The sequence below is a fragment of the Corvus hawaiiensis genome, chromosome 21, assembly GCF_020740725.1.
Source record: "Corvus hawaiiensis isolate bCorHaw1 chromosome 21, bCorHaw1.pri.cur, whole genome shotgun sequence".
In the NCBI taxonomy this organism is placed as follows: Eukaryota; Metazoa; Chordata; class Aves; order Passeriformes; family Corvidae; genus Corvus; species Corvus hawaiiensis.
The window spans coordinates 9,414,099-9,426,703 of NC_063233.1; the positions used below are offsets into that span (position 1 = coordinate 9,414,099).

A 12,605-nucleotide genomic window follows, 5' to 3' on the forward strand; every position below is an offset into this window, starting at 1 on the left:
ACTCTCTTGAGCATGAATATATTGAGACACTACTAATTAAACCCACAGCTCCTAATTAAATCTCAGCTGTCCCCATCCTCCTGGGTCCATCCTGTCAGTTCTTGAGACACAAATAGTCTTGCACATTTCACAAGCCAGTGAGGCAAGAGCAGAGCTTACAACAAGTGCTGGAGGCAGCAGCAGGTTTGGCACAAGGTTAAGGATTGTCTGGGGAGGTTTTTATCTTCTTCCTTCACAAGAGCCCAGCATAGGGGCAGGAAACGGATCTGACCTCTCATGTGGAAAGAGAGGAGTTGTCTGGAAGAATCGCCTATGCTTTCCATCTCAACTCAAACCCAAGCCTGTAGCTGGGCTCCGGGAAGTGATTTGTCTGGAGCTGACACACACGGAGCAGCATCTCCCACAGCACCAGCAGCCTGCAGCTCCTGGAGGACTTGGCTGCTGCTCCCAGTGACCCAGGGGGGCATCCCACCTCCCACAGCCTGCCAGCCATCACACAGCTCACACCCAGCTCAGCTCTCTGCTCAGAGCTCCAGACAGGCTCCCTGTGCAATACAGAGTGGTTGCTGTGTCTGACCCCTCTCTGTCCCCAAGCTGGTGGCGATGCTCCTGCCACGTATGAGCCCAGCTGCAGCCCCTCTGCAGCGGCACAAACTTTAGCATCATTTAGCCCCCAGGAGCAAGAGCAAGCTCTGCTGCTCAGCTGTTCCTTCCCCAGGCTGGCACTTGCCCTCTGCACCCTGCAAGGGCTTGGATCAGCCAAACCACTCACAGCAATGAAAGGGACAGTCCCTCCCTTCCCAACCTCCCAGCGAGCTCATTTCCAGCCCTGCAAATCCAAGCTCAACAAATGCCATCCCAAGAGCCAGCAGTGCCTGTCGCCCTGGCTGTGGCAACAGGGTTGTACATGTCCACTGCCAGGCTGAGGCAGGAGGACCCACCTGGCTGTCCCACACAGGCTGCAGGAAGCCCAGGCCCTCCAAAAGCAGCCCCACGCTGTAGGAAGGCTGGAGCAGCTCCTCAGCACAGCCTGGAAAAACTCCACCTGTAGCAACCCCAGGGGAGTGACAGCTCTGCCACAGGGGCAAAGTGACCCACAGCCATTATTTCAGCTATGCACAAGCTCTTTAGCCAGAGTCCAGCCCAGCACGAGGAGGGGCAGGTAGTATGGGCACACACGGATGTCCTCATTCCAGCAACACAGAAGTCTCCAGAGGGAGGCTGGGCAGGTGTGTGCCTGCAGAAAAGCAGGAGAACAAATCTTGTCTGAATCCTTTCCCAGGCAGGTCAATCCTTCCCCCTCTTGCAAGCACTTTCTTCCATCAGGCTGAGAGCAACAGGGAAACCTACATTTTCCAGCTCCTCCCCAAAACCAAGGGTCAATGTACCTCCTGAGAGAAGAAAACCAACTCCTGGGCTTCTGTTTAGAACAAACTCCTGCTCATACTGAAGGCTTTTCTCCCTTGTGGAGCCGACATGTTTATTTATAGCATCACAGTGTTTTATCAGCACGCTGGCTGCCCTCAGAGGAAGGGGGTCATCTCGAGCATCTGGAATTAAATCCTCAGCTGAGTACACTGAGCAAGCCTGGCCCTACACATGCAGGGGGAAAGCTCACCAGTGAACAAGGCCACACGGGCTGCTGTGGGAGGGGGATGAACATGTGCCACAAAGTCTGGGCCTTGGATCTGCCAGAGGCAGCTCCTTAGCAACAGGCATGAAACACCACAGCACCTGCACACAGGGCCTGACCGAGGGGCTGCACCCCACCCAGCCCCTCACCCCAATCCCCTCTGTGCTACTGCTGCTACAACCACCTCACTGCTCCCCAGACATGCTCCAGAAGGGGATGCTGGGGTAATCCTTTCTCCAAAACTGCCTCTTGCAAAATCAGGACAAGTTTGGGATTCTTTTTTAAGCTTCAGACTGATGCAGGCCCCAGTGCTGAGCGACACAGCCTGGGAAGAGGTGGGGAGGAGTGGGCTTGCTCTGCTCAAGAGCCCACAAGGGCAGAGGTGGTTGTACCATAGCAGCCAGACAGAGCGGAGTCTGTGGACGTGTCCTGGCAGTGCCTCAGACCAGTTTTGGGAGCCCAAACTCTCACCCCATCCTAAACAGGTGGCACAGTCCAGCAGAGCAGCTCCACGCAGTCCCTGCTGCCACACACGGGACAGAGGTCAGCGATGCCATTCCTTGGGTCCTCCTGCAAGGAGAGCAACTGTGCCCCACCCCAGCATGCTGGGGACCATCCTCCTCCTCCCAGGCCAGGCTGGCAGACACAGGCACCCCTGAGTGCTGGGAACAGCCAGATCAAACAGCAGCGAGAAACTATTTGGCAGAGAGAGGCAGATCTCACAGCTCCCCAGGGAACATCTCCATGCCAGCCACCCACCTGAGCCACACTTCCAGCACTCACAGCCTCCTCCTCTCCCAGCATCCATCCCTCCAAGTACTGGAGGGGAAAAGCAGAGAGGTTGCAGAGGAGCAGAAGGATGGAGGAGAGATGGAGGCAGCATTTCATGTGGAGCTTCAGCTGCTCCAGGGTGTGAAGCCAGCTCAGTCTCAAGAAATTTCTTTCCTTTCTGGACAGAAATTCAGAGGGGGGAAACTGCGACCTGTTTGGAGACTGCAGTGCCTGTCCTCCTCGTAGACCTGCATTTGAGGCTCACTTCTGTTCACCCCATCCATGAGGAAGCAGCCTCTGTTGCTCTCAGATAGGATGGACTAGGATAGGACCAAGCTCCAGGCAGGGCCTGCAGCTGCCAGCCTGGCACAGGAACATCTCATATTTAGGACCTCAGCAGGGTCCAGAAAAGTTTTACTCATGATCCCCTGCACAAGACAGATTTATTTTAATAAATTTAATGTAGATTTAATTTACTCCATCCTTCTCAGGGGACCTGGGTTATAAGCTGGATTTTGTGAGCCCTGAATTTAAGCGATGCTCTTCAAAGCAAAACAAGGCTGTACACACAAGCAGTCAGGGCATCTTAATCTTCAGCACTTGGCCCCTAGAGCAGCCCTGTGGGAAGGGAATGCAAGTCCCAGATGCCCAACATGCAGCCAGACAAGTGGAACAGAATCAGCAGCTCGCCCTGGCTCACAGGAATGCTGATGGATGCCAGGACCTGCCAGCACTCAACACTTCAGCCAGCCAGGGACCACAGCCACCCTTCCTCAGGCTGAGCAGTGCTAAAACAGAAGTGAGGAATCTCTTTTTTTATAGCTTGCCCAAAGTGAAATAGGTTTCCACCCAGCACTTAACACTACTTTAGACCAGAGGAGTTAAGATATTCTGGTACAATTGGCTTGGCTGTCTAAAAAAGGAAGACCTGGGCAAGAAACTCCACCTCAACCTACCACAGAGCACTGCAGGTCCCAGGGGGGATGTGCTGGATGCTGCCGTAAGAAAACACCTCTTTAAACTCATTAACAAACTCAATTGTTCTTTCCCAGCAAGTGCAAAGCCTGGCACATTCTCCCACCTCGCTGGCAGAACAAGCTGCGATTCCCATGGAAAAGGAGCAGCCAGGGAGGCTGAGCTCTCTGACGTCCTGGGAACACACCTCTGCGCGACCACCGCCAGCCCTGCTCCACTCTTCCCACAGCCCGGAGCAGGTCTGACGAGCTCTGTCCCCAGCCAGCCCCTCTGCCCCCGCCGCAGGAGCATCACCCTCCATGCTGGGTGCAAAAGCCACTGCAGAAGATAAACAGCTGCCTGATCAGGTTTCCCTACTCACCACAAAGAGGTTGATTCACCAGAGCCTACTCCCTTTTCAGATTCTTTCTAAATAAAGGCTTCAAAGACTTCTGGAAATTCATGCTTAACAGGCTTACTGTAATACCAGAGCACCAGGGCTCCTGTGTGCCAGACTCTGCTGTGGGACTGAGTCACGTTCATTTTCTTCTGAGACTCTCAGATAGCCTTTTCTAAGGGGTAAGGCTGCAAGTCCTGTTGGCTGGTGCTCATTTTGGCAGACCCTCGCTGCCACCCATGACACAGCCAGAGACATCTCCCCTGGCCTCAGCAACAGACAGCCCTGCAGATGTAAAGTTCAGGAGAGATGACACTTCTCCATCCCCTCCTGGGGCTCAAGGGATGCTCCTGAGCACAAATTCCCCAGCACCCACTCTCCAGAGGAGAAGCACATGCAAAGTCAGCCCAGCACTTGGTGGGACAGGAGGTCTGTCACAGGCTGGACACCCTGTCTGGGCTGCAAGGACTCAGCACAGACAATACTGTCACAACCTGGTGCCCTGAGCAAGCCTCTGCCTCCATGGCAGGAGAAGGATTAAAACAGCACACTCAGGACTGCTCAGCCATCCTGGGAACAGGAGTTTTGGTGAGGGGTTGGAGCCCACTTACAGGGAGAGGAGGCAGGAGCATGGAGACAGACAGCAGCACGGAGTCAGGCAACCACGTGGAACCACACCAGGGTCTGTCCTCCTGCTGTTCCAGGCGGTGAACTCACAACTCAGCACTCAGAACTGCTGAGACATCTCCAAATGATTTAGTGCTGCTGCAGCTCCCAAGCACGAGCCTGGAGCCAGCTTCCCTCCTCCTAGAAGGGGAGGAGGTTTCAAGGGCTTTTTCCTGAAGAGCCTTATTTACAAGCAGTAAAGCAAGCCTGCATTTGGTGCCTCCTCATCCTGGCCAGGTACCAGTGCAGGCAGGTTCTCGTTGGGGAGGCAGGAAGGCACAGCATGGGATGGGAGATCCCAGCCTTCCTGCCCCCTTCGAGAGATCCCAGCATGGCATGGGAGATCTCAGCCTCACCTGCCCCCTGCTGAAGATTCCACACGTCACACTGAGCTCTCTGAGCTCTCGTGCGCTGCTTTCGCACATCTCAGTTGCCAAGAAATCTTCCAACCCCAGCATCTTCAAAGAAAACAGCCAGAATCCACTTCACTAAGCATAAGAGCTGCTCCTATGATTTTCTTTGATGCCATTCAACACAAGCAGCTGGATTCTCTATTTATAGCAAGATCATCATTTTGCAAAGATGACTTACGTTCTTGTTATTACCAGAGCACCAGAAACATAACAAATCTCGTTGTGCTGGGAGTGCTACAAGTTGGTAAGACAGTCCTCATGGTCAGGCTGGGCTCCTCAGAGATCCCAGCAGACAGAAAAGGAACATCTGGGACCTGAGCTGAACCTCTGGCCCTGACATTCGGACCCCTGCTGATACTCCCCATCGAGAAGGACCCAATTTCTACCCACACACTGAGCTTTCCTCCCTAGAGCTGTTGCCTTCCAAGCCAGTTTTATCCCACTCTTATCACAGGGAATGTTTGGGATTCAGGAGGATGTGTTTGGGAGGGATGAACAGTGAACTGCTGCAGCACTGTTACCTCTGGTCTGAGCTGCCTGAGAACTGTCAGAGAGCACAGTGCCGTCAGCAAGAACAAAGGAGTGGAAGTCATAAGCATTAGTGCTCCAGAAATGATTCATGCTTCTTGGAAACAGCTTTTGCTACGGATATCTGACAAACCCCGGTTTTTAATGAAGATTAAGGTGCTCAGAGATCAGAGTGTTTTTAAACTAGGTCTCCAAATAATTCCAGGTTGGCACTACCTTGCCACCCTCATCTTGTCAAGGGGGTCAAAAGCAGCTCCCTGCTTACCTTAGGACACCCCATATCTTCTCCACTGCCATCATTCAGCATCTCAAGATCCCAATGCACCTGTGGGAATTTACTCAAGCCATGCAATTCAAAACCATGGCACTGGCCACCCCTCTGCACAGAGCAATACCCAGCCGCAGGTACCGACATTGTGATAAAAGGCCTCTACCCACAAACTCAGCCACGGCAAAACACCTCACTCCCACCTGACTTGTGCACCCCATCACCTACTTTTAATTTACCATCAGAGAATTGGGAATGTGGATTTGCTGTTTAAAAGCCATCACAAGCAGACAGAAGCCTGAACACCTTTGTGGTATGGATCCACTTCGGGTCCTGAACACAACCCAGGGACTCTGAGCACACTCAGGCACAACTGTGCACAAGGCAAAAAATCCCCTGACTGGCAACAGTCCTGTCCTTTGCTCATTTTCTCCTCTCCTAAGCACTTTGCATTTCTCCAGGAGAGATTTGAAGAGTGACAGATTTTAAGAGCAGCACAAAGAGGCAATTAGCTTCCACAGCAATTCCTGTTGCCAGACTCCAGAGGTCACACCAGTAGCCCAAAGGCTGTACATTGGATATCTCAGCAATCAGCCCTCAAGAAAAGAGGCACCAAACCAAAGCCCAGCACTGATGTGTTTGCCAGGCCATTTCAGGAGTAGCTGCCCTGAGCAGGAGAAGGAAAAGACCTTCCCCAATGCCTGGCAGAGCACCTTTCTCTGTGCTTTGGCACGGGTCAGGTCTGCAGCAGCCCTGCAGCATAACCCAATCACCCCACTCCCTTCTTCTCTTGGAAGGGCCTGAGCATCCCCTCTCCAGACAGCAGAGGATGATCCACGTGTCCATCCTCCTCTTACTGGCCGTGAGAGCCTCTAGCAAGACTTCACCAAGTCAAGTGACAGCTCTGTGTCTTCTACACACCTACTTCTTCGCTGGGGATGACTTTCAGCACAAAGTATTCTGCAGCACCCTCTGAGCAGAGCGCGCCCGTCCATGCGCCTCCCGGGCTGCCGCTCCTCGCCCAACACAGCCTGGGATAGGGAGCTGCCTTGGGAGGAGAGGGATGGAAACCCACAGGCTTCCTCCTCCCAGCCAGGGAGCCTCCCTATCGCCTACCTGAGTCCAGCCCTGAAAGACAAGCTACATCTCTGACAGCTCTGCGCTGCCCCAGGGAAGATATAAGCACTCACACCCCACTTGTCACACTTGGAAGCAAATCAGACAGACAGAACTCCACTCCACTTGTCCTCCCATTTTGTTAAACAAGGGATGGGAGGCCGTGGCATGTCTCCTCGCCAAGAAAAGCAGCAAATAGTTTTTCAGCTGAGCACAAGTGGTGCGCGGGCGGGGGGAGGCAGCGGAGAGTGGCTCACTGCAGCGACAAGAGACACAAACCCATCTCGTGATTAGTTATTGACTCCAGAGAAGTTGGAGCTCTAGCAGCAAGCCAGCCAGGAGAGCAAAAATCCCTCTTTTGTTCCCCAGCCTCAGACAGACTTGGCCACACAGCTCCCCGCTGTCTCGCTTCACACAATGAGAAAAGAAAGTTAATCCAGCTCCCCTACAGCAGGAGCCATCCAGCCTGCAGGAGTGATGCTTGCAGCCATCCACGAGCATTCCTGTGCAGCAGTGCCAGCCTTGCCGCATCCTGGCACCCAGTGCTGCTGGTGGATACCAGCAGCTTGAGGACCTCATGGGACATTGCCAGGATCACCAGGGAGAGTGATGGAGCCGCTCCTGCCCTCCAAACCCCCAGGCCTTGCTCAGTTCCGCGGACCACGCTCCCTCTCCACACTGCACCCCAAAGCAGGGACCAGCCATGGGGTCCCTGCTGCCCCAATGGTGGGCGGGTGATCTGTGCTGCCAGCACAGGGATTTCCAATCCTCCTTCACAGACAAACTTCTGACTCGGGAGAGAGCCAGACCACTGTACAGGGACTGAATCCACCTTTTCCCCAGCACCTTCCCAAGCCACAGCCTTCCTGCACGAACAATGTCTTCCACTGTATCAGAGGTCAAGTGGCAGGAGAATCGTGGCCAACAGAGTCCTTTGGTGTCATTCCTTCCCCTCAGGAAGGGCACAGGTTAGAGACACATCAGAACCACCAAACCCAAACTTCACCCTACAGCCCTTCCAAGGAACAGAAGTTAGCTTTTAGTTCGGACACATGACTCAGGATTCCAGTGCCCTGATCTGCAACCCCCTTCACCACCAGCTTTCTCTGTTCTCCATATGAGAAGTGAGAATATTTACTGTATTTAAGATCAGACAAGAAAATTATGGTTCACAGGCTCTCTGCAGAAACGGGAATTATGTATCCGTATTTCTAGAGCATGAACAGACACAGGTACTTGTGTCTGGAGCTTTGTAGTCTAAGGGAATAATTTTAAAGTCAAGTCATTCCTGCATAAACCTGGACAGCCAAATAACAGAGTGGAGAATAGCAAAGTGCTGAAATCTGTTCCGGAAAGCACTTGCTGTTTCTTTACTCTCGGTGACCTGGCACAGAGGGCTGTTATTTTAACATTACGCTTGCTGGAGCCTCGCTGAATGGCAGGTGGGACCGAAAAAATCCACATGGCCCCTGCAAGGCACAGAGTTGAGAGGAAAGTGCTCCAGCATCTCCAGGCAGCACAAGTCTTTGTTCCTGCACGCTCCTGCCGGCAACCAGGACTGCCTGCCCTGCTCCAAATGATCTGGCTTCCCTCCTCCCAAATTAACTCCATCTCCAGCTGTCCCTGCGCAAGCTTCCTGTAAGATTAATTATTCTTTGTACACATACGTTTGATGATTTACCCAGCAAGCCAGGCACAATGATTAGGAATTCTCCATTTCCATCAGCACTCTCCCCTGAGGCTCAAAAGTTTTCTGGGAAGGTCCTTCAGCCTGGCACAAGCACAGGAAGAAGTGTGGCTCCTCAGAAGGTCCACGTGGGTCACCAAGGACCAGTCGGTATTTGTGCTGGTGCTGCAAGGTCAGCTGAAGATGATGTGCTCCTGAACAGCCCTCGTTGCTACTCAGCAGGCACTGACGCCAGCATAAGTGGGAACATTTATGATCCCAAAAGGTGTGTCCCCAGCTACGCTGTCCTATGACCCAAGATTTCTCGCATGTTTAGCAAGGCACAACGAGCTCTGTTTGTTTGCACTGTCACCTTTCAGAAGGTGTAATTTTCAAGAGCCAGAAGTTACCGTGTGAAGAGTCACCTGCAGGCTGGTTCCGGCTGTGATCTCACACACCACAGCACCGAGAAGTCACCGCACCGGACTCGCCTGGCTCAGGAAATGGAAAGCACCAAACCGTGGTGTTGTGGGCCAGGCCTGCCAGGGGTGAGGACTTGGCGTCTTCTCCTGGGAGCAGTTTGTTAGTCTGGAAAGCCACAGTTGGCCACAGGTGGGGGGTGGGGGTGAAGTGTATACAATGTAAGATAAATTGATGCCACCCAGCTCTCCCCACAGCCCAGCAGGATGCCAGAGCATGTCAGGTTGTCTGATCCCTCCAGTGCTGAGCCCACAGAGCTCAACAGGCCTCACAAGTCTCTTTAAGATCTATTTCAGCAGGTAACCTGCTGTTGCACCAAAAGGATGTTTCAGCAGCTGTATCAGCCTCTTTCTCTAAGGGTGAGACATTTCCTTCATGCAGAAAGAAGGAGAGGGTGCCCAAGAGATCCCAGGCAAGTGTGATGGGTTTAAATGCCAGAGACCATAAGATACACAGCAAGAGGGAGAACACACAGCAAAGAGTCACCTTGTGCTTGGCAGGAGTTGGTTTCACATCCAAATGTGACTTAACTGGGTGAGTTCACACACCAGTAATGGAAAGTTTCTACCCCAGCTCATGAAGCCACTGTACGGGAAACTCAGCCTAAAAGAGCTGCTTAGGTGACCTCAGCACAGCAGAAACAACAACATGGAGCCCACCTCAGATTTTGGCTCGACGCTTCTGCCAGCTTTCCTAGAGTTCAGCTGCCCCAGCTTTTACTAAAATCCCTGCACTAGCACCAAACACCAGATCCCACCGCAAAACCCCTCCTGAGTTCAGGACCTGTACTTAACACCAGACCCTGATGCTTCTCAGAATCAAAGCAATCAGGAAGCATAAAGAAGGTCTAGACAACACCACCAGGAAGCAAAGAAGAGCTGGTGTAGAGCAGAACCTGCCAGGTCCTCTCCAAATGGGAGTTGTTGAAGCAGCAGCAAGGTGTAGCCGTGGCCAGCTGGCAGCACAGGGGGCCAGCACACCAAACCCTCCAAGGCTAAACTCTTGTCCCTCCCAAGAAGCACCTTCAGGAACGGATGGAAGTCAATGGGATGGGCCGAGGAGGGAAGCCAGCCAGACTTCATTAAGAACATTTTGCTGAAAGTAGTGCATCTGGGAGTACTCTCCGAGGAGATAAACACTGGATCTGCAACTGTTCTGCTCTGACAGGAGTTAAACAGGCTACAAGTCTGCACTTGTCCTAGATACTTTTTTCCACAAGGAGCTTCCAAAAAGCTATTGCAGACAACTGAGAGAGGTGCTCGCAAAAGCAAGACACAGGCAAGCATAGGCACCATCATCCAGGCTGACAGCTCTTGAACAGAGATTTCACATTTTACATTACTTGGTCTTTTTTTCCCCCTCCAATAATTTGTTACAAAGGAAGCAGCACGCACACACGAGAAGCAAGCAAGACCTCAGGGAAAACAGCAAATCGGTTCACATTTCCACAGCACTGAGCAGAAAGCTGACTTGCAAATGCGAATGACTTCTCTAAGGCGGGGGAGGAAGCTCCCAGTTTGGATGATCCGAGCCCAGCAGCTCATTTCCCTGCAGTCCAGCCCCATCCCTCTGTCCTGACGGGCTGCACCCGCCACGAGCACGGCCTGAGCCTCGCGTGGAGCAACAGCCACCCCGTACCCAAACAGCTCCTGCTGCAGAGCACTCCTGCCCGGCGGGCACTCTCTCCTCCGGCACACACAGGACCTCGTACACAGCCTGGACATCTCCCAGACTCGTACAGCCACAACTCAAACGTCCGAGTTCATTCGAGATGTTACAACGCGGCTGCCTGCGAGCCGGTGGGTGGGTACGGCTCCTGCCAGGACGCAGCATCGCCCATCTCCTCCCTCCCGTCGGGGCAGGGCTGCTGCCCACCGGGACACGACAGCGCCCACTCCTCCCATCGCCCGGCCCTAACACATTCGGACTCCGTCCGACCCAGGGGCACCAGGTTCGGGGGCGATGCCAGCAGCCCTGGGAAGCCGCAGGGCTCCGGGAGAGCAGAACGAGGCGGCCGAGCTCCTCCACCACCTCCCGCTGCCACCCTGGGCACCCGCCAGCTCCGGAGGCTGCCGTGGCACGGCCCCGCGCTGGGTTGTTTTGGGAAGGGGGTGGGGAGGGTGTTTGCTTATTTATGGGATGGGAGCAAAAAGTAAGAGGAGGAAGCGGAGGAGGAAATAATCCAGCAGGTTGCTCCCATCAGCCCCTCCCGGCCGCCGCATGGCAGCAGGGGCAGCAGCGATGGGGCAGCCCTGGAGCTGCCGGTCCCCAGAGCCGGAGAAGGGAACCCGTCTGCTCTCCGGCACCATCCCCACGGCGTCCCGCGGGCCAGGGCAGCCCGTGAACCCCCCCGCCCCGAGATATCCGCACCGCCGTGTGACCCCGCGGGCTGCGGGCACGGCACGGCAGGGCACGGCAGGCCGCGGGCTCACCTCGGTACTGCAGCGAGCCCGAGAGCCGCACGGTGACGGTGCCGGCCAGCGGCTCTCCGGGACTGTAGACGACGCGGCTGTCGCCCAGGCGAATCTCGAAGAGCTGCACCTTCCCCATGGCCGCGCCGGCCCGGCCGCTCCGCTGCGCTCGCCGGCTCCCTCCGTACCTGCGGCCCGCGCTGTGCCTGCCCCGGCGGGCGGGACCCGCCCCGCGCCCGCCCCGCCCCGGCCGCGCTGAGGGAGCGGGGCGGGCCTGAGGCACGGGGCAGCGGCCGGGCGGCGAAGCGGGGGCGGCTGGTGGGTCCTTGAGTGCCGAGGGAAGGCGCCAATTATGCGACCAGGCTGAGGGAAAGGAGCAGGTTGTGGGGCTGGGCTGTGAGGGATGGGGCAGGTCATGGATCCCTGACTGGTGAGGGAAGGAGCAGGTTGTAGGGCTGAACTGCAAGGGAAGGGGAAGCTGATAGATCCCTGACTGCTGAGGGAAGGAACAGGTTGTGGGGCTGGGCTGTAAGGGAAGGAGCAGCTGATGGATCCCTGACTGCTGTGGGGTCAGGCTATGAAGCAAGGGGAAGCTGATGGATCCCTGACTACTGTAAGAGAAGGAGCTGTTTGTGGGGCTGGGCTGTAAGGGAAGGGGCCTTTTGTGGGGTCAGGCTATGAGGGAAGGAACAGGTGATGGATCCCTGACTGCTATAAGGGAAGGAGCCAGTTTTGGGGTCAGGCTGTGAGGGAAGGAGCCGGCTGCCCAGCACGGGGCCATCTTGCCTCCTGGTGATCCCTGCTCCCTCTAATCTCATGTCCTCCCTGTAATTCTCCAGGGCCAGCTGTCACCTCTCCCTGCTCCTGTTTTCATAACCCCAATCACTTTAAGTGTCCAGTAAGAGGCAAATACAAGGGACCTGACAGCCACCTGGGACTGGGGCTGAGGAGTCCTTCACAGCTTCATGCTCCCTGTGAATCAGTGGGTGAAGGTCAGGGTGTTCCATGAAGCCAGGGATGACCAGCACACTTCATACACTTGCCATAGACACACCCCTGAGTTCTGCCTGATTGAATAGAAACCATCTGTAAAACCCACACCAAAGGCAGCACCGGGAAAAGGCACCTCCCGGCTGCTGGCGAGCAGGCTGTGTACACAAGCGGAATGAATAAGTGTAAAAGGAGCTGTTATCTGCAGAGCACACCCAGCACGGACCTGGCTGGACAGACAGACGTCCTCCCACGGCCCCCGCGGTGACACCAGCCTGGGTATGCGGGGCTGTGGGACCCTCCGTGCTGCCT

General features: G+C 54.9%; 1 protein-coding gene across 1 annotated transcript in view; it reads right to left on the reverse strand.

The window, feature by feature from the left end:
• ARRDC1 (arrestin domain containing 1) overlaps window positions 1-11,508 on the reverse strand; it is a 36,707-nt gene extending 25,199 nt beyond the window's left edge. Inside the window, exon 1 of the mRNA XM_048325725.1 lies at window positions 11,325-11,508. Within this exon, the coding sequence (XP_048181682.1) occupies window positions 11,325-11,442 (118 nt within the window). The 5' untranslated portion in view covers window positions 11,443-11,508. The remainder of the gene's footprint in view (window positions 1-11,324) is intronic.
• Window positions 11,509-12,605: the final 1,097 nt, after the last annotated feature.